Source organism: Nesoenas mayeri (genome assembly GCF_963082525.1).
Source record: "Nesoenas mayeri genome assembly, chromosome: 15".
Taxonomy (NCBI): domain Eukaryota; kingdom Metazoa; phylum Chordata; class Aves; order Columbiformes; family Columbidae; genus Nesoenas; species Nesoenas mayeri.
Genome location: NC_137559.1, coordinates 8,143,600 through 8,167,778, shown reverse-complemented (window position 1 = coordinate 8,167,778; position 24,179 = coordinate 8,143,600). Strand labels below are relative to the sequence as shown.

The window sequence follows — 24,179 nt, the reverse complement described above, 5'->3', positions numbered from 1 at the left end:
GGGGGAAACTAGGCCGATATCCTCCATGGCCAGGAAAGGTAAGGTTTAGCTTTAATTTTATTGTTGCTTTCTTTGCATTTGTTTGGTTTTGCTCTTTCCATCTGCACAGAGAAAGCTTTGCCTGAAAGCATTACAGTTAGAGATTGATATTGGGTTTGGTTTGTGGTTTTGTTTGGTTGGTTTATTTTCTTTGTGTGGTGGTGTTTTTGTTTGTTGTTGTTTTTGTTTGGTTGGTTGTTTTTTTGTTAAATACATACCCCACAAATCTAAACTATGAACCAGTTTAGGGCTTTATTTGATCTAGAAGTTTAGCCTGTTACTAACAGCTGTTAGTTCAGATGGAATGAAAAGCAACAGGGAGCCGTTCGTCCGGCTCTGGAACTGATTGTGTTTCCCAGATTCAGTTATTTAATCCCTATCACTTTCTGCAAGGCAGATTTCTTTCCTCCCATAGTAAACTGGTTAAATGCACTGTGTTAAATAATAGAAATAAAGAGCCTGACTTCTCAGGATACTGGTTTAGAGCTGTGATTTTTGAGTAATAATTTGGGACGTAGGGAGTAGTTAAACTTTCTCTTCTGGTCTGGTTGTTTTCTTTCTGATTAGAGACTAAAAATATTAAAAAAAAAAAATAGATTATATATGTAATTTTTATTATTTCAACTTCTGTGAAAGAACTTTATTTTTACTTTTGGTGTAAGTGTGAGGACTAAGCATGCTGAGGTAACCAGCAGGGAAAGGTGTTGTCAGTGTGGTTGACAATTGCAAATGTTTGGTTATTGGATCAAGTCAAGTCCAGGCTCCACTGCAGTCTTTCAGGTGTCACCTGTGTGACTGAATGGCAGCTTTTACCTTTACTAATATTTTAAACTTTTAAAGCAATCTGTTCTGGGAGCAAAGACAAAACTTTAAATGTAAATTTTAAAAGTTGCCTGGGTGGAACAAACCTTTATTAATGCCATTTGGCTTTCTAATTTTTAAAAAAGATTGCTGGTTTATCTATCAGAGATAGGGAGAAGAAACCTCACTAAGAATATAGGGATGTATCAGTGAAGTTTGGGTGCTTTTTGCTCTGCTGCAGCATACCCATATCTAAGGAAGTGCATGGTTGCATATTTAGTTGAAAGACGTAATACAACAGATTCAAGTTCTCTTACTAGTCAGATTTAAACAAACCCTATAATAGCTGTAACACATGACAGTAAAATCACAGAGCATAAATTTTCATTATGTGCTTTTTAACTTTCATTTCTAATCACCTTCAGATTGTTAATCCACCTAAAGATCTGAAGAAACCTCGTGGAAAAAAGTGCTTCTTTGTGAAGTTTTTTGGAACAGAAGATCAGTATGTACCTGCTTGTTTTGATCTGATGAAAATACTGTGCCTTATAATATGGATCTTTTGTGGAAGAAATACTAACAGTGCAGTGTAGCTTTGTAGAGGATTGTCTTTGATCTACACACACAAAAAAATTAACTATTATTGCATGTTATAGCTGCTCATGTGGGTGTATGAAGACTGTAAAGACTTAAGTACTCAATCATGTTAGGATTTAAGTTGCTGCTGTGAAGGAAAGTTCTTGGAAGTTTGCCATTTTTAGGAGAGTAGGTGTGACATGACTGACTTAGATTTTAGCATGTAACCATGTATGAGAGGGGTACAGCTAGGAGTATTCATTTGTTTTTCTGCCAAAAGAATGAAACAGCTATATGCTTGCCACTTGTTAAAGAATATACCATCATACCTGCTGACTGAAAACATTCTGGCTGTGCTTTGGAAAGACTTTACACTATAGGAATGCCAAAACTGTTATAGGCTACAAGGCAGAATTTATTGATTCCAAACACATGTACAAAATCATAGTTGTCTTAGACTTAGATACTTACAAACTGGAGAAAAAAAGAAAAAACCCACACCACTGAGAACTTGGATATTTCATGAAACTGAAAAATATTTTGTTAATTTTTCAGTTTTCCCCTGTATTTTCTGCTGTTTTGCATTAAGTCATACAATAAGGGAAAAAATTACAAATATCTGTGGAAGACTACAAAGCCCTTTTTGGAAGAAAGGTTATGAACTGAGACCATTTAATGGATGTTTCTTCAGGAAAATATTTTTTGACTTCTAAATTATTTTTACTCAATATTTAAAATAGTTTTCCATTAAAAACTGAGGTCTGAACTTGATGGAGTAGAAATGAATGCTACATACTAATAGGAACATTTGTTAGATCTGTAGTAACAAAAGGTGGGTGAAAGCTGATTTGAGGGCAGAGAGTGGTTTTCAGTGGTGGCATTGTTGTTAAATGTGGTTATTTGAGCTAATTAAATTCTAAAAGTTTAAGAGATTTTCTGTTTTTCTCCCAGTTGTTAGTTCTTCATTCTTGTATTTCACATTATTGAATCAAAAATAAAGATGTTTTGTTGTAAGACAAGTTTGGAAAAAGTGGCCATATATCTGGGGTACTGTAGCTGAGATTAGTAGCATGATTGCAAGTGAAAAGTTTAGAACTGCAAAATAATCAGGATTTATTGCATGATTCTAGAGCTCTGGCTAGGGAAAATCCAATCGTCTGGCACAGTAAGGTGGTGTCTCCTCCTGCCTCCTGTCTCCAGCTTGTGAAATTTAATCATTTCCTGCTATAGTCATCATTTAGAAATTTACCTGCTTCAACTGATATACCCTACCTGGAAATTAAATAGACATAAATACTGACCCCTTTGTTCTTCTTTTAAAATAATATTGATAGAAGAGAGAGAAGTTTGTGTGCCTGTTCTGTCCTGGAACTTTAAAAGAGTGTGCTGGTTAGAACTGTGCTGGTCTAACCAGTGTGCTGCTTGAGAAAATCCTTATTTTTGAGCATAATCAAAGAACCAAATGAGGAAAAACGTGAATATTTTCACTTAAAAAGTGAGCGTGAAGGGAAAATCTCTTATTTTGTGCAAGTAAACTAATGTGTTTTGCAAATACTTTTTCCTCAGTGTGTATAAACAGTAGGTGGTAATACGTAGCTGACAAAATGTCACTACTCAGCATAGTGAACAGCACAAGGAGCAGGAGGAGGATGCAGAGCTCCATCACTTGCTGGAGTCTGTGGTGTGATGAGTACGCTGACTCATGACAGTATTCTAGTGCACATTGCTTGTCTTCTGGCGCTTCACTTTCTGCCGCTTTCAAGTTTGTAGGGTGACATTACTATACCACTGATTCATTTTTACACCTCTCTTATTATTGCTTTACCCTGTCGAGGTTTAACAGGTGAGCGTGTGGATATGAGCTATTGGCCTGTTGTCTAGTGTGTGTGAGGTGAAGGTGATACCAGTTACTGGGTAGAATCCCTCTCTCAAACTTGTGAGGGTGCTTGCTGGCCAGTCTATTGATGGGTAGGCAGTCTCAGAACTCATAGTTGTATATTCTTCTGAGGATTCCCAGGTGACGGTGGCCAGAAATGCCACTGTTTCAGTTTAGGTGAAAATTGTTTCCTCTTGACTTCTGTGGCTCCAGTTTGCCATACCAAAGATTGAGGAGAAAGCTCCTTAGAAGTTAGAACTGGGGTACACGCATCTGAGTGGAGTGGACAGGTGAATAAAAACATACTGATGAGTTTGGAAGTGGTTTTGGTGTAGCGTATAGATAGGTTTTGGTTATTTATGAAATCTTGAATGCTTCAGGATACAGTACAGAAGAAAATGTTTTTTTTCTTGTGAATTGAATATCGATACTTACTGGCCCAGTGAGGTGCTGCAGTGACTAAGGAAACACATGAACTGGAAGGCTGGAAATAGTTTTCGCCAAAGACATAAAAGTGAGATCATGAATGTGTTCAGGCTGTGGTCTCAGGCCTGGGTTTTGATAAAGTTTCTACTTAGTTCTATGATCCTTATGTTTATTGTGTTGGTGGAGTAAGTTGCTTCTGTTATTTTCAAAGTAGTAGGTTTTCTGGAAGATAGGATTCTCTACCCATGGACAAAAAAATTGCTTATTTGTTTAAACTGTGAAGTACATCTGTGCTTTACCTGTGAAAGCCACCTTGATGTTCGTAGTAGTAATACAGTATCCGTGTCCTGTTGTGATTGCCTGAACTGCAATGCACTTACTCATGTAATGTCTCTTACTAACTTGTTCTCCAAATTGATAAGAAGTTTTTTCTAGTCTGCCTAGAAGTTATTTTTCTAGAGTGTCTCTTCCCAAAGTAAATCACTTTTAAAGGATTCATCATCTGAAATCAAGAAGAGTTGATGTTTGCTGCCCGTAGACCCGGCAAGCATGTTAGGGGAGTAGAAACAATTTTAATTTAGCCTTTCTAACTTTGACCTGTTATCTGTGTTTCTAACCATCCTTTTCAACTAGTTTTTAGATCTGTTTTTATTTTCCAAACTACAGTCTTCTCGTAGGAAATCTTCATACATCATTCCGGTAGTCAGGTACTGCAATGTAAGAACCTATACATTGCTATATATGTGCATTAGTTGCTTTTAGCAGCTAGAACTAATAGACTGGCAGGCCTGTAGCCTAGAAATCTTTCTCAGTGTGCTTCATCCAGTTCAAAATATTCTTATATTTCACGGCCTGCTAGGGAATTCATCATGATGTTGTCAAAACTAAAAAAAATCATTGCTTTGAAGTTATCCTTCTGTTTCGTGGAAGTACTAGGGAGAGTCCTGCAGTCATCAGAGATGTGTGCACGAACACACACATTCACCTCCCATGCCCCCCTATTTTCCCCTTAGATATTCTTTAATATCCAAATGGTCTCACAAGTCATAGATATCAAAGTCTTAATAGGAAGCTGGAGCAGTCCATTCTTACTCATAGCACCTTTTTGAAGCCCCAGTACAAAACTAAATAGTCTCACTAAATGTGGTGGGGTCAAGGGGCACTTCCTGACTTGAAATGTTATGGAAAAATTGGAGGAAGCTTGCAATCCAAGATAAGTATAATAATCTGCAGGCTGTTTCCATCAGGCACAGTGATTTTAGCACAGCACTTACTGCCTTCCCATCCTCTGTATCCTGTTGGGATGCAAACACCCACCCTCTTCTTCTGCCCCTGTTCTCCCTGGTCTTTTAGGAGAGAGAAATTTGGGGATGTAGTCTTTCTAAAATGTTCTTTTAGGTCCTGACATCAGAAAACATTTGCTTAAAGTTTGCAGGTGTTGGACGTGGTGCTCGTTGGCAATCTGACCTTGCTGGTGTTTCTCAGTCGTGTGCGTTGTCCCCTGCACAGCTCTCTGTGGCTGGGGCCGGACTGCTGGGCCGCTGAGCCACCTGGGCTGTTGTTGGGTATCTCTGCGCACAGAGCGCCGTAGCTGAAAATCACGATTGTCAAAACTTTTCCACCTCTTAAAGGTATCTTTGAATGTGTAAGCATTCTGCAATTGTTTTTATTGCACAAATTTAAAAAATCTAATACTGAGGATTTCTTTCAGAATTGCCCTGCTACTTATTATCTTTTGCTAAGTATCCCGTGCATGGACATCTGTTCTAATTTAGTGTGGTCATTTTTGTATCTTTTATCCATTAAGAAGTTTACATATCAAATTTCAGAGCTCAGCCATTTGAGTTCTTTTGCTGATGAATATTGGGACATTCCTTTTCTACAGCAGGAAACCTATCTTGATTTCTCTGTTGTGTGCTCACGCACACTGGGCTTGTAAATAACTAAGCAGTTTTCTTTTGACTGTTGCTTGTGTTAGCATTTTGTGTGGGTATCTGAACTGCTAGAGTGTAAAACTTCATGATTTTTTTTTTCAAAGACTGTAGTAAGTAATAGAAATTTGGAGATGCAGTGCTGCTGTTTTCCATCCGTAACTGTAAGGCTTGAAAAAGTGAGTGTGGATATTCTTCCACTTTCATGTCTCCAATTTATCATTAGGAATTGATTATCTTTTGACTAGAAGAAAGTGGCTAGGAGATTGGGGGGTTTAAGGTCTCCTTGCCTGGGTTAAGCTTATTTGTTTGTTTCTGAGATCTCAAGCTCTTTGTCTGGGGGGATCACAAGTGCCAAGATATACCTTTGAAACCAGGAGCCAGAAAGTTTTATGCTTCAGAGTTTCTCTGTGACAAAGGAAGATTAATGAGAAAGGAAGCTAATGAACATTGTGCAGAGAGGAGGGATAGGATGTGCAGAAACCAAAGAGAGTGCCTTGATAGAAAAAGGTTATCTTTATTTACAAATTCAAATGAACTTTTAAAATGCTTTATTATAATGCAGTCCAAAATTTTGTTTCCTTTGTATACATAATGAAAAGGTTTCTGATGAGCTGATGTTTTCCAGTACCTAGGAATGCTTTGTCACCAGGTGCCACACAGAAGAGCTTTACAGTGTAAGAGAATTTTACAATATGCTTCATTGTATTGTCTGGGCAGCCAGGAGGGATTCTCTGATGGCTGCTGGGTTACAGGCTCTAGTCTGAAAGTGACGATTTGGTTCATTATATTACATGAAGTCAGTTACTCTGAGGAAGGTGTAAACTAAACACAAGGATTCAGCTTTGCATGCAAAAGCTTACGGGGTTCTGCCCGGGAGCTGCGGTGGAATCTTGGTTTCGGCAGTGTGGACAGATGCCAGCAGGTTTTGTAGTCACTTCTAGCAGCAGACCTCACCTCTCCAAATATGACCCAAGAAGTTTCAGTTTACCTTGAGCAAGTTGATTCCTGACTAGAGACAATGGCTAATGCTAGTGAAGAGAAAGATCTCCATGAAGTTTTAAAGAGTTTATTGGGCTTTACTGCTCCATGAAGAGAGGACAAGCAATATCTGGCAAAGCAGCATTGTTGTTATTATTTTCACCTTTAGTTTCAGTTTGACTGTATGACGTGATGCTCAGTGTCTGAAAAAGCAGCTATTAAATCACTTCAGCTGCTTGCAGGAGCTCGACTGCACTGGAGACTATTTAAAACCTGTAATTGTGGCTATTCAGTGTTTGTAACACAGGTGTTTTGAGACCAGAAAAAATAATTTTGGCTTGTTTTTGCTCTGTGTTGGGCTGCTGTATGCTGAGAAGTACTGTTGGCTGTTCTAGCTCAGGAAAAGCTTTTCTAACTCATATACAGGTCTGTTTTCAGTAGGGCGGAGAGAGCTTTTTAACAGTGTGGCTGGTAAGCCTGGGCTTGAATTTGGGGCGAGAAGAAGGTGGGTAGTGTTAGCTCTGCAACAGCCACAAGGAGTGTTAAAAGCAAAGGCATTCCTGCAGTGAAGGAGGGGCAGAAGAGCTGGTCAACCTGAAAGAAAGTGGAGTTGTCACCCTGTACTTGACCACTTAATCGTGTCTAAATGTAGCAGTGGAAATAGGAAAGTCATTTGAGTGTCCTCATAGGACTGCAGTCAGGTTAATACTCGGCTGTTGCACCAATTTATCCTAAAACATCAACAGCAAAGAAAACAGTTCTTTTTCCTCAAAAGTCAAAATGTTTTCATGTAGCATATCAAGGTACATCAGAAATATGTTCAGCAATGAGCCATGTGTGCTCACTTTGTTTGTGGTCAGCTCTATTGAGAGAGATGTAATTTTGTGAGTTTTTTTCTCCAGTTTTTGCAGACACTTGTGTGTGCACAGTATGTTTGAACAAGGGATTGATGACTTCAAATTGTTACGTGGCCTGCACTGCCAGCTTCTTGAGCAGATTCATATCATTGGCTCCTTTATGTGGAGGCATGTGACTGTGGGTGTTCCTCCTGGTAATACTAGAGCAGTCTCTAGACAGCCTTTATTCTAAACAGATACCTGTGATCACATCTAAAAGCTGTCTTGGTGATAGAGAATATGCATGATGCTCAGAGCGGAGTGCTGCTGGCATGAGAGATTATAACACTTGAGAGAGAAACCAAGTAAAAGTACCAGAAGAAAGTTTTCAGTGAATGCAGAAATTGCAGCCCTTCAGGTTGTAGAAAGCAAGTGACTTTGGACTGCCGTCATCAGTTGCTCTGGAGATAAAAAATATACCCGTTTCTAAAAGTGTGATGGTTGAGGAAGTTGCTGTTTGGAAAATATAACTAACTTTTTTTTTTTGGTTTCTAGTGCTTGGATCAAAGTGGAGCAGCTGAAGCCTTATCACGCTCACAAGGAGGAAATGATAAAGATTAACAAGGGTAAGCGCTTCCAGCAAGCTGTGGATGCTGTAGAGGAGTTTCTGAGGAAAACCAAAAGCAAGGACCAGGTGAGTGGTTTCCATTTTACTGTGTGCATCAAAACAGATCTTGGCTTGAGTGATGGTCAGATGCATTTTTATGTGAAATAAGTTTGACGCCTCTTGCGGGGGGAGGTAGTTTTCATTCCTTTATGGGTTTTTTGTTTGTTTGTTATTCCTATCTTCTCTTCATCCCCATTCGATCTTGTTTCATGGGGGAAAAAGGTAGTGTTAAACAGATGAAGAAACTGAAGAGGCTAATTGATCTTATGATGATTTGGTAAATCGGTCCTAAGTTTTGGGCTAGAATTTGTTATCTACTAATCTTGTCTTTAGTGTATTGGAAGTGCAGATATGTGCACGCACTCGCAGCAAGTCTTCAAGTGGCCTGTTCTGTTACTCGCTTACTTAAACTGATGCGTTTTTGCAGGAGAACTAACAAGGAACTTCACTCACCGACTTCTAAGGGCTAACAAATACCTAGTTTTCAAGTTACCATGCTGTTGTTTTTCTTGGTAGTTATCACCACAGGGTCCTTCACATCCTTGGTTTTGCATGAAAATCGTTCCAGCTCTTCTCTTCTTTCCTTACCATCTTCTATTCTGTAATCTCTCAGGCGTCTTCCCATAACTCCAATGAAGAGAAGAATCGGCGTAATTCCAGTGAAGAAAGAGGCAAGCAATCCGCTGCTGAAGAGAAACGCAAAGCCAGTTTGTCTGAAGGGAAGTTGAAGAAGGGCACAGGGGAAGGAAAAAAGAGGGTCTCTTCTGTATCGTCAGAGAGAGGATCAAAATCACCTTTGAAAAGAGCCCAGGATCAGAGCCCCCGAAAGCGGGGGCGTCCACCCAAGGATGAGAAGGTTTGTGTTGTGCATGTCCGCCAGTACCTGTGGACTTTGCAGATGGACTCTAGGGTTGGCTGGCACCTTGACTAAAAGGCCAGCAGGAAGAGTCAGTTCAGTATCGGGTTTTTTTAAGCTATTCCATGTTACCACTTCTAGACCGTTTGCTTGCCTGATACCTTTGGCAAGCACGTTGTTGATTCTTCCTGTGATTTTCACCAGTTAGTTATTTTGAGTGGCTCTATTCGTATCTTTGAGAGGACTTGGAGAGCTGTATCATGAGACTCCACCTTTCATCTTGCCATCCCTCAAGTTCAGTTTGTGTGGGAAGGATTAGTGGAGAGATGTGGGTCTTCATCTGATTCCTGACCTCTGCCATCTCATCTCCTTTGTAGGATTAAGTGATTATTAGTCAACCTAACCCTCAGTACTTACAGAGAGTGGGGTATTCTTAAGGGCTAGGGCTTAAAGAAGAAACTCTTGTAGCATGGGGAATCCGCCAGAAGAATGAATTGTATTCATTTCAGCTTCTATGCTATAGGATATATTTCCATCCTCCATTATAAAGGTTCAGCCTTTGAGCATTATTGGTTTATCCCCTTTACTTCACTGTTATTTCTGGATGTTATGGCAGCAGCAATAGCCACCAATACTTTGTCTACCCTCATCTCGAGTTCCAGCCTTTTTATTTATTGTGGAACTCACTGTTGTGGTCCAGATCTTCCTCTTCCAAGTGGATAATTATTTCAGTGGATTATTTCAATGCACGTGCTCCATCGGACACCACACCTGAAGACCATTGGGAGACTTCAGCTGATACACCCTGTGGCAGCCTGCTTGCTCATCTGTGCTCCAAAGGGATCACGTTACGCTGTGCTTCACAATCTGTGCTTTCAGTGCACTTCAGGATGCAAGTCAAGATGGTAATCTTTGATCTCCAAAACTGGGAATGGATTGGCCTTCACTGGTTGAAGAGCAAACTCCTTCTTGATGTAGTAAAATGAAGCCCATCATCTCAGATATGAGTGATGAAAGAAATACTGGCTGTGTTTTCTGTTTTTCAAAGCCAGCTTCTGTTCAATCAGGCTGTACAATAGGCCATCAGTTTCTCTTTTTTTTTGGGGAACTTGAGGAGGGGAGGAATGGATGCATATTTGTTAATTCTTACTAATAATTAACAGAACTTGTACCCTGAGCTGTAGAGGAAAACCCTTTACTGGCAACATACTTTCACCTTTTAAAGTGTCTTGCTCTGAGCATATTGTATCTTTGCATATTTCTGTTAAAATAAGCCGAAGGGCTTTTTTTTTTTCCTGCTTGCAAAATGCTTCTGTATCTTTGAGCTAGATTCATTCCAAAATCAATCAAAACTAATGGCTGGGAGAATTCTGATCGTGCTGACACATTCCATGCTTAGGTTTTACTGTATTAGCTACCTCAGGGCATCGGAGCACTTTGAGTTAATTGTGGTAGTCGAAACTATTTTACTGGCAAGTTGCAAGCGGAATGGTTGTGAACAGATCACAAAGAGGTGGCCAACAAAGGAATTGCCATGAAAATAGAGCAGTACTGCCTTAGTACTATTTTTCAGCCTGTGAAATAATTTTAAAATCTTGTCATCTTCTTGCTTGGTTCTCATACTTTCCCAAAATTCTTAGCCCTAGGGTAGAAAACATGTCACTGTTCTGAATTACTGCAGTGTGGGGATTTGGGGGGGGTTTGCCCTGTCACAGTCCAAATTCTGGCTTGCCAAGCAATAAGGATGCACAAAATTCAAGGATCCTGTTGTTGAAGTGTGCTCTGTCTAGAAATGCTCTGTAGGCACACATGATCAAATTATGCAGATACTCTCATGTTTAAGTTTAAACTAGTATTTTTCAAGGAACCAACATGACTTCATAGGTATAAGGGCAGGGTATGTCCACACTTTACTGGTTGAAACAGCAGTATGGTCTGTAAGGGGAGGATTTTAGTGTGCAAGGCTCTCTCTAGACTGAAATGACACTTTTAAGGCGGGAGCCTGATGCCTAAATTGTCCCTGCTGACAGATGAAACAGTCACGTCAATCTGGGTTACATCCAGGGATCTTTCTCTCACAGTGCTCTTCTCTTGTGGTTCTGCGTCATCACCAAGGTATATTGTGCATTGTCAGGGAGTTGTTTTGGGGGGAAGATAATGTGATTCCACTTTTGAACCCTCATTTTAGGAAGACAACACATAATATGATGAAGTCCTGCACATTCTCTTCATATAGCGTGAAGACCTAATGTGTCTATACCATACATCTATGACCTGTAGCATGAAGACCTATTTTAACCTATGTATCCTGGGGAAATAAGGCAGATAAATTTTAATCTGCTCAACAGTGAAATACCTGATGTATTGAGCATTATCATGACATTACAGATTGTGGCCCGTTGAGTGAATGGGGCAGTCCATGTAGAGTTTGTCCCATGGATTTTGCAAACTTGAGCAGATGTGGCTGTCACCCTCATGCTTTGAAGGTTCTGTTAACAGGCTACTTTTTATGGCAGCGGACGATTAGAAGTGTTCAGACCTCTATGGTGATGTTGTTTACCTGGTTTTTTAGTTTTTTGCATCTACTGGAGGAAAGTGCTGGATCAAATGTGTTTGTTTGCTTCTCTGTTCATTTCATGATTACACAAGTACAGTGATTCCTCTTGCATCTGAAGAATGGATTCTCCAGAAGCCATAACCGTTGTTGAATTCCTCCATTGGCAGTTCATGTTGTTTTCACCTCACCTGTGTTGATAGCATACTGTCTGTCTAAATATCAACTCTTTATGGAAATGCATGTGAAATGGAAGGCATTTGTAATGCTTTTCAAAACTCTGTCTGCTCATACGATCAACGTGCTGTCGCCAGCCACTGAGCCAGGTTCTGAGCTCTTTCTGATCCTCCTTCTGTCTCCTCAGGACCTCACAATTCCAGAGTCAAGTACAGTGAAGAGAGTGATGACTGGAACAGTGGCTGGATTTAAATGGCCGCCAAGCGTCAGTGAGGTGAGAAACTTCACAACATATGCGATCTGGGAACGGAGTTTGTGGAGGCAAATCTAGAACTTTTTGTCAAACAGTGCTTCTGCCTGTAGGAACAAGTAAGACACTCTCATTCTGTAGTGTAACAAAGCTAGACAAAATTCTGGTCAATTAAGAGGTATGCTGAGAAGTGAGATTTCAGTCTTTGTGGAACCATTTGCAGATTCACACTTGACTTGCTGCACTAATTTTTACACTTTGTGTTTCAAAAGTATTTCTGGGGCTGGCTTTCCAAAACGGGAAGACATGATGTGGATAGTCTCTCCCTGTCTAGATACTATTGTATGAGGTGGTTTCATTTGATTTCCCTCATAAGCAGCTTTTGGAAACCTTTTGTTTTTGTGGATAAATAAAGAAGTGATCTGTAAAGCAGAATAAGAGCAATGTGACTCTAGGCTAATGCATATGATGCTCACTGGGGAGGTTTGAGATACCTGGGTTACCAGTCCTTGTTGCTGTTAATATTGGTTTCCCTAGCATGTGACAGTGCTAGGTGTCATCTCCAGTCAGTTTCCAGCATGCGGTTTTAAGGAGTTCCTTGGAAGCTGGAAATTAAATGTTTTCCTTTACTTGGGAAGAGGAGGAAGTGGGATATGAGATCTCTTCCTACCATGTAAATCTTGCTCATAATCTTCGGTTTTCTGGCAGATGTCAAAAACTTAGGAGTTTGCTATGAATGGCTATGGGAATGAAACACAACGTAAACTGCTTAATTGAAACAGGCTGCTTGATACCGTTGATACATTTTATGTTTTCCACCTTAAGCTATTGTTCTCATGCAGCTTGGGAGAACAAGGGAATCGTGCTGTTGTTCAGTGACTCTCTGGGAATGTTTCTGAGCCTGTATTTTCTCTCTTTGTAGCCTGTGAAGGACAGTGACCCCCATTTTCATCACTTCCTGCTGAGCCAGACAGAGAAGGTGAGGATTTGGCAGACAGGATCATTCTGCTGGTCTGTCTAGCTTGGCATCCTGCCCTTTGCTGGGGCTGAGTACAAGGAGTACATGGAAAGAGCTCTGAAATTGTGTTCTTTTGGGACTAGCAGCAATTAGATTCTCATGTGTAATCTTGTAGTTCAATTACTTCCTAACCTTAAGGTCTAGAATGGTTTAGCATTGAGTACAGTGAGTCATTTAAGTAATTAAAGATAATCTAGGATTTGACAGATCTGTGACAGTAAATTCTGTAGCTTGAACATTGAGGGGCAGGAAAAGCTGTTTTTCTGTTTAAAACTGTCGTTTGATTGTCTTTGGTTGTCCTACCAGTTCTTTCATCTGAATGAAGTTGTCAATTAACCAAATATGGCAGGAGAATTTCCAGGACCAGAAAAGCTCATGTAAAATGTAGCCAATTTATCTCCTGAAACTCAGAAGCCTTGTGGGATTTTATCTTCAGCAGTTGAACATCAGGAGGAAAAGGAAAGATCAAATTAAATGAAAAAGGATTTGTATCTAGCTGAGGATCTGAGCAGAGCCAGAAGGATTAAGAGCAGCTAGCAGTTTTAATCTAGACAAGCTCACAACAAGCAGCATGGGAAGGGGCAGCCTTCACCTTCATGTTTGGTGAAAGCCACGTGCCTTCTCATCATAACAAGAAGGTTGTTTTCTTCCACAGTTGCATTGACACACCGAGCGTAGGTACCAGCAAGGTTGTGGCAGGCTTGGAAGGGCTCTGTTTTCTTTGGGCCAAATGTGAGAGTAGGGGTGCGCTGGATCCGTGGCTCTGGAGGATCCTGTCAAAGGGAGTTTGCAGCACCTGTGTCAGGAGATGGACGGAATTGCTGGGACAGGGTAGGAAAAGAAGAGCTCAGTATGTTGCAGCAGGTTTCCTTGTGTTTTTCTCTCATTGAGGAAAGCCTGAGAGTTTTCCTGCTTTGCAGATGGTGGTGGGTGGGTGAGCTGCCTGTTTCTTTGTGATGAGGATAGACGGTCTGCTTGCTCAGCAGAGCAAATCAGCACTGTCCTTCCCCTGAATGCTTTGTCTTCTCCATACAGCCAGCTGTCTGCTATCAAGCCATCACAAAGAAGCTGAAGGTTTGTGAAGAGGTAAGGCAAATCTTGGTTTTGATGGATTGTCCTTATTGTCATGAGGACTTGCAGTTCCTCCAGAGCTGTGCACTCTATATATTTTTTCCTCTTCCCTCCCCCACCCCTCCAGGAAACAGGATCCACCTCCATCCAGGCAGCAGACAGCACAGCAGTCAATGGCAGTATCACACCTACAGACAAAAAGTAAGATCTCCAACGCACTTCAGCCATTTCCCTTCCTTTTTCTCCTTCCCAGCTCATACATGCAGCCATTATCCAGCTTGTCACTGAGAATAAATAAATCTAACGTTTCCCTCTAACTACAGATCTCCTCTGTCCTTGTGTCAAACTCTGATTTGGGGGGCAGGGGGGAAGGGAGGCAGCTAAAAAGGAACAGGAGCTATACAGTAGAAGAATTCAGAATAAGGTCTGGCCTGGATACATTTGCATTTCAGGGCTTGTCTGCAGTTGCTTTGCTCCTGTAGGGCAGACTGCAGAGCGTCAGGCAGTGTGAGTGCTGCATGAGGCAGAAAGATAAAAGGGTATCTTTCTCCAGTAGTGCCTGGCAGTTGACTGGGGCTGTTTAATCGCTCTTCTGAGTGTGTAGAAGGCAAGAGGAAGAGGGAGGCGTGTTCTCCCAGCACAAGAGCTTTGCTGTGAGCTTTCTGGTTTCTTCTAACGTCCCCCTTCTCCTTTCTAGAGTGAGAGAAGCTTAACTTGAGCTTCCTGTTTCACTCTGTAACTTCCGCTCTGTTCAAATTGAGTTCAGGCCACAGCTTGCTGTTTGCCGTTGGGGTCGTTCTCATGGGATGTCAGTTCTCGACTGTACTCCAGGGGAACCAAAATAACAATGAAGCTGTTCAGGTAAAACAGTCTCTCAGGAAAGCGTGGCTCAGAGGTGGGTTGGAAGAGAAGGAATATCTCCTCTATTTTAGAGACTTGAAAATACGTGGACCTTGTTTGGGCTGTTTAAGGAGCCTATAGTGACTTGTTCTGACCTGTCTAAATTAGTTTGCTGTAGCAAAAGGCAGCGTGGCTTGGTGGGAGAGTGCAGGTGGCTTGTGAAATCCACAGCACAACTGTAGTGTGACTGATTCTGAAGAATCAGCTGGGGAATTGCCGGGCAAATTTCGTTGTGAAGTTACATCAGACGTGTAACTGAAACTTCACGATCTCGTACTAGCATTGCGGGTTTGGTATGCAGCTAGCTGCATGATGTGGAAAAGGATCCTTGCAGAAATGGCTGCAAAGGAATTCCTGTTGCAGGTAACTAGGGATGGAACTTGTTAGTGTGTTGTCTTTTGAAGAGGGAGAACAAAACTCTTGCCAGCTCTGCGGTGGGGGTGGGGAGGCTCGGGGAAGGCAGCTGGTGTCTGGGGCTGTTGTATTGTCGCTCTTGGTGATCAGTACTGGCCTATTCCTTCCTTTGTGTGTCTGTCCAAAATTGCAGCTGTAGAGCAGGAACCAGGTCTTTGGTCTGTGCATGATGCTTAGCCCAGCAGTCCTTGCTGGAACTACTTTGTAGTGTATCATTCAATAGTATAAGCAAGTCGTTGTACTTGTGACTTTGTTTAAAAATCAGAAGGTTAATTAGAGAAGTATCTGATGTTCTAAATGTTCCTTTTATTTTCGGTAAGTCAGTGGCTGGCAATAGAAGGCACAGGAGCAGCGATTTTAATAAAAACAAACAACAGAAAAAATATAAACAAACAAAGAAAGCATAACCCTCCCCACCAAACAAAATCAGACCACCCAAACCTTTAATACTTAAATAGTCTTCTGAAGCAGACTGAAGACTTTCTTCAGGAAATTGTTAGGAATGCTTAGTAAGCAAAATAAATACCAGTATCTGCCAATTTGGAATGGTTGGTTTAAAAATCCTCTTGCTCTAGCTGAGGCTGCAGAGGAATATGTTTGGGGATCGTTTGTTTTTTTCACTGGTGACGCTCCAGGGCTTGCTCTTCATCATCCCTAAGGCCATGAGCAGCTGACACCAACTGCTTTCTGCTGCATTAATGTTTATCTCTTCCCTTCAGGATAGGATTTCTGGGACTTGGCCTGATGGGGAGTGGCATTGTCTCCAACTTGCTGAAGATGGGTCACACTGTCACTGTCTGGAACAGAACTGCTGAGAAGGTAGGCACGTGTTTAAGGTACAGGTGATACTTAACCTTTTCTAAACATGTAGTTACCACCTCTGGCTCAGGGAGGCCTGGAGTCACCAGTCGGTGCTGCCTAGGAAAGTATGCCAAAGAAACATAAGTATTTGCTCGCCACCTTGTTCCATTATTATTTCCTAGGTGCTTGTTGGTGGCCACTTTTGGCTAAATGAAGCTGTGGTCTGTCCTATTATGTTCTTATGTGACCAGTCCCCACCCCATTGCCAGTTTGTATGAGATGAGAGAGTTGCCAGAGAAGTTACAACCTTGTCCATTTGTTGTGGAATGCGATATCAGGTGCTTCTGGAGATACCGCTGATGCAAGGCAGTTGGCCCTAGGAGCGGTGTGGTAAGAGGCACTGCTTGATCACAGCTTCGTCTACACATCCATTGTACTGGTCATGTTGTAGTAACAAAAGTTTTGTTGGAAACCTGCTGTGTTGTAAGGCCAGGATGAGAAGGTTTTTATAGGTATATTCAAAGTGGAAATGGAGCTTGTATTACATCTAGCTGGCATTATTCTTCATAGTGGAGGAGGGAAGGTGAGTGACTGGGGGAGATGTGGTACTCAGATGATATTATGGAATATCAAAGGCAAGAAGAGCACTGTGGTTACTTTGTTAAAAGGAATTAAAATATATTTTTTAACTGCAAAACATGGATGGTTCACTTGGGGTTTCAGAAAAGCTGTGAAAGACCCCCTTGTGTATGTGGAGACAAACCAACAGAAGGCAACACAGTTGCTATGTAATTAATATGCCTGGTTCCTTTTGAGTCCGGTCCAACAGCAGAGTGTTTCAGCAAAATGCTAGAGAAGAACCCATTTGCTCTGTACTCAATTTTTCTCATGTTTGAATTTGTGACTTTTGCAGTGTGATTTGTTCATCCAGGAGGGGGCACGGCTGGGAAGAACCCCCGCTGAAGTTGTCTCCACCTGTGATATCACCTTTGCCTGTGTATCAGATCCAAAAGCAGCAAAGGATGTAAGGATTAACTCTTATTTTTCCTCCACCAGCTAGACTACAAGATATAGTCACTGAGTACCAGTTCTGATTCCTACTAACCACGGTAGCCTGGGTTGTTGTAGATGCAGGGCGATGTATCTATGTAAAAATAAATGTCCTGACAAAAAACATGCTTTTAAAAAAATAATCCCTGGGGGACAGGTTTTGATATTGCTCTAGGGATCTACCACTGCAGTGCCAGGTTCACTTGAACTGCTGTCCTGCAGGATTGGAGAATTGAGGTTTCCTTGCAGACACCCTATTGCTTTACCGCTCTTCTGTTCCCCACAGCTGGTGCTTGGTCCGAGTGGAGTGTTGCAGGGGATTCGCCCAGGGAAGTGTTACGTGGACATGTCCACTGTGGATGCAGATACAGTCACGGAGTTGGCCCAGGTAATCACATTGAACTGAACTCGTAACATCTGTGATTCAGCAGCAGCACTGCAGTTCTTGTTGCTTCGGGTGTTAAGCTGTCAATAATGAAGATGTTTCTGAAGATTTTGGGGCTTCTTTTAGGAGACAGTCAAGTCCCAGGAAAATAAGACAAAATAAACTGTCAAATCTTGACCAAAGTTGGTGTTAACAGCAAAGCCTATAGATTTGGCGGGGCTGTTAGCTGGCAGCAATGCAAGAAACCAGCCGAATTTTGATCTTTTAAGAAGGAATTAGAGCCAGATTGGTGTTCTTTAGCAAACTGGAGGAGAAAGCACTGTCTGGTTTAATAGCTGTCCTTAAATTGATAAAATGCCTAATCCACTTATTTTAAATGTTCGGGTTGCTGAAGAAGAATGTTTTCATGTTTCATTCTGTAGAAATATTATTATAGAGAGGATTTCTGTGGAAGTGTTTTGATTATTTCTGATGTGATGTCTCTGATTTCGTCTTCGGTGTTCTTGATTGTTATCTTCTGCCCTAACAGCATTATGTGTTGTTGCACAAGTTTTGGTGATGTTTTAAGCAGACATATTGGTGATGCAGTAGTGTGTAATGTGGAGAATGAAGAGTCATACATATTAGTAAACCTCTGGTTGAAGGAATCTGTCACAGGCCTTTCCTCTTCGGGCAGAAAGGAGAAAATATCGTAACGGTCAATCTCCTGAGATTCCTACACCACATGTATGACTTCAGCACTGTTTGTTGGCCGTTATGGGGTGCCATGGCAAAAACACATAAATTCAGCTGCTTAAAACAGAAACAGTAATGATGGGTGAAGGAAAGTATTGCTGGAATGTGAGGTCAAGTTTTGTTCTCTAGTACCCTTTTCAGGATGCAGTGCATGACATATTAATGCTTTCCTCTCCTGTTTGTATGTCTGAGCTGTGTGTTTGGCTTTAAAATTCTGTCCTCAGGAACAGGAATGCTCTAAACAATGTTCTTGCTGTGCTGCCTGCTCAGCATCAGTGCGTGCTGCTCGTTCACAGCTCACCAGCGATGCTCTTTTTCCAGGTGATAGTGTCCCGGGGCGGTCGCTTTTTGGAAGCACCAGTCTCAGGAAATCAGCAGCTATCTAATGATGGGATGCTCGTGATCCTCGCTGCTGGCGACAGGGGTTTATATGAGGACTGCAGTAGCTGTTTCCAAGCAATGGGGAAGACCTCTTTTTTTCTAGGTAATTGAAACACAAAGGGCCTGATAGCAGTTTCTTAGTGCAAGGATGGGGAATTCCAGCAAGGAGTCTCAGAGGGGTGTGTGTCATCTGTTCCTGGTCTCCTTGGGCAGTATGGGAAACTGGCCTGCTCTTCTGGAACTTGGCCAATTTCAGAGCCCTCCAGCCTGAGTTTTCTTTCTGAATACTGGCTCATTTTGGGGGATCCATGATGCTTTTTATTTAAAGTCATACTTTGTTATGATATCTCCCTTCCTTTGAGTGCCTGGAAAATGGGTAAGTTTTCTACAGTCTTTTGGGGGGAGGGAGAGCTGCCAAGTGCTTGATATGAAGAGTCTGGTAGTGTTAATACTGTGTGGGGTGGGGGAGCAAGGCTGCTGTGTCTCTTCTGGAGGGATGCCCAACGGTGTGTCTCGCTCTCAGGTGAAGTAGGCAATGCTGCCAAGATGATGCTGATCGTGAACATGGTCCAAGGCAGCTTCATGGCAACGATAGCAGAAGGACTGACTTTGGCTCAAGTGACTGGCCAGTCCCAGCAGACCCTTCTGGATATCCTCAATCAGGGACAACTTGCCAGCATCTTCCTGGACCAGAAGTGCCAAAGTAAAGTTCTCTTACGTTGTTCAGTTGTAGGACATTTGCTGCATTTCAGATAATGGCAGGAGGGAGAAAATACCTGTCCCATCTTCATCAGCCTGGGATTTGGGGTATTTTAACCATTCTGGAAATGAAGAGCTGAGTTCCTTTCCTTCTCCTTCATAGCCAGGGCTTCTGAGAATACACCCAAGCTCTGCATTGTCTACAGCCTACTTGAATTCACAGTGGGGGTTTCATTGGGGCAGGGTATTAACTGACATGGAGGGCAAGCTGCTTAGAAATCTGAGTTCACTTTGTCAGTGGGCAATAGTGAAGGTATCAGCTGTGGCCAGATGAAGATACAGAGCAGAGAAACAGAAGAGCTAAAAGCAGTATTCCTGATGATCAGCATGGGAAAGGGAAGTTGGGGGTTGAATTGCATGCCCTTGCAGTGTGGGCTTGATTTACTTTTGTCATACTAATTTTTGGTACATGTTCCTCTCAACAGATATCTTGCAAGGAAACTTTAAACCTGATTTCTACCTGAAATACATACAGAAGGATCTTAGATTAGCTATTGCACTGGGCGATTCTGTCAACCACCCAACTCCCATGGCAGCTGCTGCCAATGAGGTAAGAGTTGTTCAGTGTTCAGATATGTTACTCAGCATTTCTTCCCTTGCCATCTCTAAGACAAGGGAACAGCGATTGAAATATATTTTGACTAGGACGGAATTGGATTTGTTTTGATTGTAGAAAGCCTTAGAGTGTCACATCAGTAAACACAGATGGCCTCAACAAGACCTGGTGTGTTCTGATCTGCGCTGCACTAATTATTTGACATACTGTGCAGTTCTGTGGTTTGCAATGGTCAGCAAAGTAATTTTTATACTAGGGAAAGGCTTTATACAAGAGCAGACACTGATCCTTTTCTAATTTTTCTTCTCTAGGTCTATAAACGAGCAAAAGCATTGGACCAATCAGACAACGACATGTCTGCAGTGTATCGGGCCTACATCCATTAGGCTGCACCGTTCCTACTGTTAATACTATGATTATTGATTAATATTATTATGATACTGGGTTTTAACTCTGGACCAGTCCATCTCTGTCTCTCCATTTCCTTTTATACAGACTTTGAGATCTGCCACGGAGGCAGCTGCTGCGGTGAGCCTTCCCCTGGTGGCAGAAGGGGGGGAGGAGGGGGCTCGGATTGTTGCAGTCTAATTAGAAAACTCCATGCCATGCACTGACAGTCATGGAACAGAACAGTGGCGGCTTGTTCAGAAGCTCTGAGGCAACTCTGCCAGAAATCTGCTGCTTGGCTGCTTTTATTTTCTTCTTTGTACGCTTGTCCAAGATGCTGTTTCTAATGATCCCTTTTCTCCTTTGCTGTGAAATAATGCGCGTGTTGGACTCTCTGCATCAAGGGGACAGGTGACATACATCCCATCTACCTGTGAATATCACTAAAGTCCTTGGTCCCAAGTAAGGTGAGGAGCATTCCTGTTAATCGGCCACTGTTAGAGAACAAAGCACCTCCCGTGGAGGAGAATGGCAGTTCTAGAAGGTAATGGGGTTGCATGCAACACTGTCTTGATTCTGTTTCTTTTTAAACTTCCACCTCCCAAGCACCTTGATGAAGGAATTCCTTGTACTGGTAAGAAAAACAGATTGCATTGACGTCTTCCCCTGTACAGACAGCTATTGCTTAGGGAACACAAACCTTACTGAAGATAAGAGAAAGCCATCGTAAATGAGCCTCCTAAAAGGCTAATCACAGCTGCCCATCCCACAGACAACATTGGAGAGAACATTTGCATGGAAAATTGCAAGAGAAACATAGCCTGAAACTGGGTCAGAGGTATTTTATCTGGGGAAGGAACAAAGCTTAGGGTTACTCGTGGCCTTAGCTGATGTTGCTTCACTACTTGCATTCTTTTTTTCTTTTTTTTTTTTAATTTCCCATGTAGTCAACAATTTCAAAGGTGTATTGGATTCTAGCAGTGTCACAAGCAGAGTGAGTCTGACAGGTGCAAGAGGAGTAATCGTAGAGCCAAGAGTCTGAGGACCCTGAGCTCCTTTCCACACTCTGGCCTTTGCATGGTCATTACATCTCTTAGCCTGTTTGCCCATCTCTAAAGGTGGGGGATGGTTACCTACCTCACTCGGATATTTTCTGTACTGATGAGTGATCTTTATACATGTCAGATTTTCCATACGTGTTCTTGGTGTTACTACTCTGGGTACAACAGTAGCACAGCATGAGACTTTTCCCTATACCTGTGACCCTGCTTGTGGCCAGACACCAACTTCTAGAAAGAGTAGTAAGGAAAGTGGAAGGCTAAGACCACTGCTGAGCTTTTATCTAGAAACGTGGGGCTTGAACTGCAGATGCCAAGGCCAGAGAGCAGAGATGCTTTTAGTGTTAATAGCGGAGCAACGCAGAGCCCAAAGGATTCCTGTCTCTCTAAAAATACACAGAGCATGTTTTGGGTTTTTAGAAATTGTTCTCAGTATTAGCCTTTTAGGAGGGCTCTTGCATTTTAGGTTTGAGAGTAAGTAAAATGCCAGTAAGAAACTTTATTGGCTAAAATCGCTTCTCAGTGGCACAGTCTCCTCCCTTGTGTTGGGATTCTGAAAGGAAAGAAAGCAAATTCAAAGTAGACCATGTTCCTTTAAATCTGTGTGGTCTGCCCCTCCCACCATCTTATATTCCTAGGAAGTTAATGGCTTTGTAGGGAAATTTTCTTGTGGGTTAGGATTTCTTAACAATCCTGCTTTGTGCAGCACGTGCATATGGTTCAGGGCCACCTTATTAAGAAATAGAGAAAGTATCAGTTACTCATTACAAATCATGACATCTAATGCTGTAAATGTTACTTTGTTAAGTATTTCACCTCCTGTGATCACTATTATTTGTGGGCTAATATTGTGTTACGCATTACGTCCTGTGGTGAACACCTCCTAGTAAGTAATCGATCTGTTAGACATCACTTCGCCCGTTTGTCAGTGGTATCTGTGAACAATACTAGATATACATACATGTTTCTTTGGCAGTGCAGCTGTCATCCTGCATGTAGATACTCACGTTAAAGGCACATATAGCTACCCAGGATAACCAGCCATTAGCCTGCTTTTGACACACCTGCGCTTCCCCCATCCCAAAGAACTCAGCTATTAGCGTCAGAAGTCCTTGGTTAAACATGCCGCAGTTAAGAAATCACTTACATGAATTGTGTATTGAGGGCATCGCCAGGGACATTGTGGTTTTAGGGGCAGGAGATAAGACCACACGTTTTATAGCGTAAGACTTTGAGAGGAAGAGAGAGGAGCTGTCTGGGGTCCAGTTGAGGGGAGAACTGTGCGGAGCCAGCGCAGCAGCATCCCCCACCTGTCCTGAGGAGGTCTCTCGGGCCAGAGCGGAGGTGAATGGATCTGAGCAAAGGTAATGGGGGATCTCCCTCTTTTTTACATTGTGGTGCCTCTGGCTAGAGTCAGAACACAAAAGGAGCTCTCAAGTCCTGTGAAGTGGATTTCATGGCGAATTCAAAGAACCCTGTTTGTGAGAGAACCACTCCTTAGGCAACTTACAGCTGCAGGTTTTGTTTTCCAGAAATACTGTAGTTCTCAAAATGGAGCTGGTTATTGATGTGGGAGTAGCAGGTGCAGACTAGTTAAACACTGTAATTTGTCCTGGGAAAGCCTGACGGCAGCTTTCTGGTGAGGTCAGCGGATGTGGGTGGCCGGAGGGCGCGGAGCTGCCCAGCCAGCTGTGCCATCCCAGATGTGCCAGGAGACCGAGAGCTCTGATGTGGATGTGAAGTGAGGAGGAGGGATGGAAATGGTGGAACTGGACTGTTTCAGATGCCGCTTGAGACTGACTCGTGTCAGTCTCACTCGGATTCTTGTATTTATGTCTGTTGCCTCTGAACATGGATCTTAGTCTGTTCGAGGCCTGAGATTTGGGGGATGGAAGGGGCAGAAGCTGTGGATTGAGAGATGCTCCAATAAAACTGGCTAGTCAATGTTGTCTTAATATTGTTGACAATTCTGTAAAGTTCCTTTTTATGAGGATTTCTGTTTTAGCTATTTGCTTTTTTTGACTCCCTCCTTTTTAAAGAGAAAATGTGACACTTGTGAAAAGCTTGTAAGAAAAGCAATTTCTTTTTTCCTCAATGATAGATCCTATAGTTAATTAAGGTTGTGAATTTTTATTTTTTGCCTTGTTTTTAATTAACGTTTGTCATTCAGAATAGGATGTGTGAAAATGTTTAAATGGCAAAACAAAAATTTTTTTGTGCAATTAACAAAGCTACTGGCAAAAGGAATAAAATCTTTCATGGTAACATAATGTTCTTGTGGCAGTTTGTGGCATTAAAGAAGTATGTGCATTCCTCAGAACGTTCAAAAACCCGAGTTGCTGAAGGATAACGGTATGCCTGAGAGCATTTTTGTTGTTGCAGGAGCCTGATCTTGTCTGTGAGGCACCACAAAGGAGGAATTTGGATAAATTCCAGCCTCTGCATGCAGAGGGCTCTGTGCATCTGGGCTGCGAGGAGACGAAGGCTCAGTTCTAAAGCAAAGAAGGCTGCGAGGGAGCTCCAGGAGCTTTCTGGTGTCGATGACCTCTTGTGTTGCCAAAGTTTTGGGAGCCTGGTGGCCCAGCTGCTCTGTCTGGAGTCTCCTTCCTTTGAGCATTTGGGATTATTTGAGCACTAAGCAGTAAGTGGGGTTTTCCAAGATGAGATTGCTTAGCTGGAGCGTTTGCAAGCTCC

The 24,179-nt window shown here is 42.1% G+C and overlaps 1 protein-coding gene across 6 annotated transcripts in view; it reads left to right on the top strand.

Moving 5' to 3' along the window:
- Positions 1–24,179, top strand: part of GLYR1 (glyoxylate reductase 1 homolog) — a 28,622-nt gene that overhangs the window by 2,210 nt on the left and 2,233 nt on the right. For 2 of the 6 annotated variants that reach the window (XM_080354122.1, XM_080354124.1), the window contains 15 exons: positions 2–38; positions 1,266–1,345; positions 8,022–8,160; positions 8,747–8,989; positions 11,908–11,994; positions 12,893–12,949; positions 14,024–14,074; positions 14,187–14,260; positions 16,093–16,192; positions 17,088–17,198; positions 17,511–17,612; positions 18,666–18,828; positions 19,249–19,428; positions 19,910–20,034; positions 20,352–23,738. In XM_080354122.1, the coding sequence (XP_080210248.1) occupies positions 2–38; positions 1,266–1,345; positions 8,022–8,160; positions 8,747–8,989; positions 11,908–11,994; positions 12,893–12,949; positions 14,024–14,074; positions 14,187–14,260; positions 16,093–16,192; positions 17,088–17,198; positions 17,511–17,612; positions 18,666–18,828; positions 19,249–19,428; positions 19,910–20,034; positions 20,352–20,426 (1,624 nt within the window). In that variant the 3' untranslated portion in view covers positions 20,427–23,738. Of the gene's footprint in view, position 1; positions 39–1,265; positions 1,346–5,210; positions 5,350–8,021; positions 8,161–8,746; positions 8,990–11,907; positions 11,995–12,892; positions 12,950–14,023; positions 14,075–14,186; positions 14,261–16,092; positions 16,193–17,087; positions 17,201–17,510; positions 17,613–18,665; positions 18,829–19,248; positions 19,429–19,909; positions 20,035–20,351; positions 23,739–23,867; positions 24,127–24,179 lie in introns of those variants that run through there. The other 4 variants (XR_013922881.1, XR_013922882.1, XM_080354123.1 and 1 more) reach the window with 4 other exon arrangements.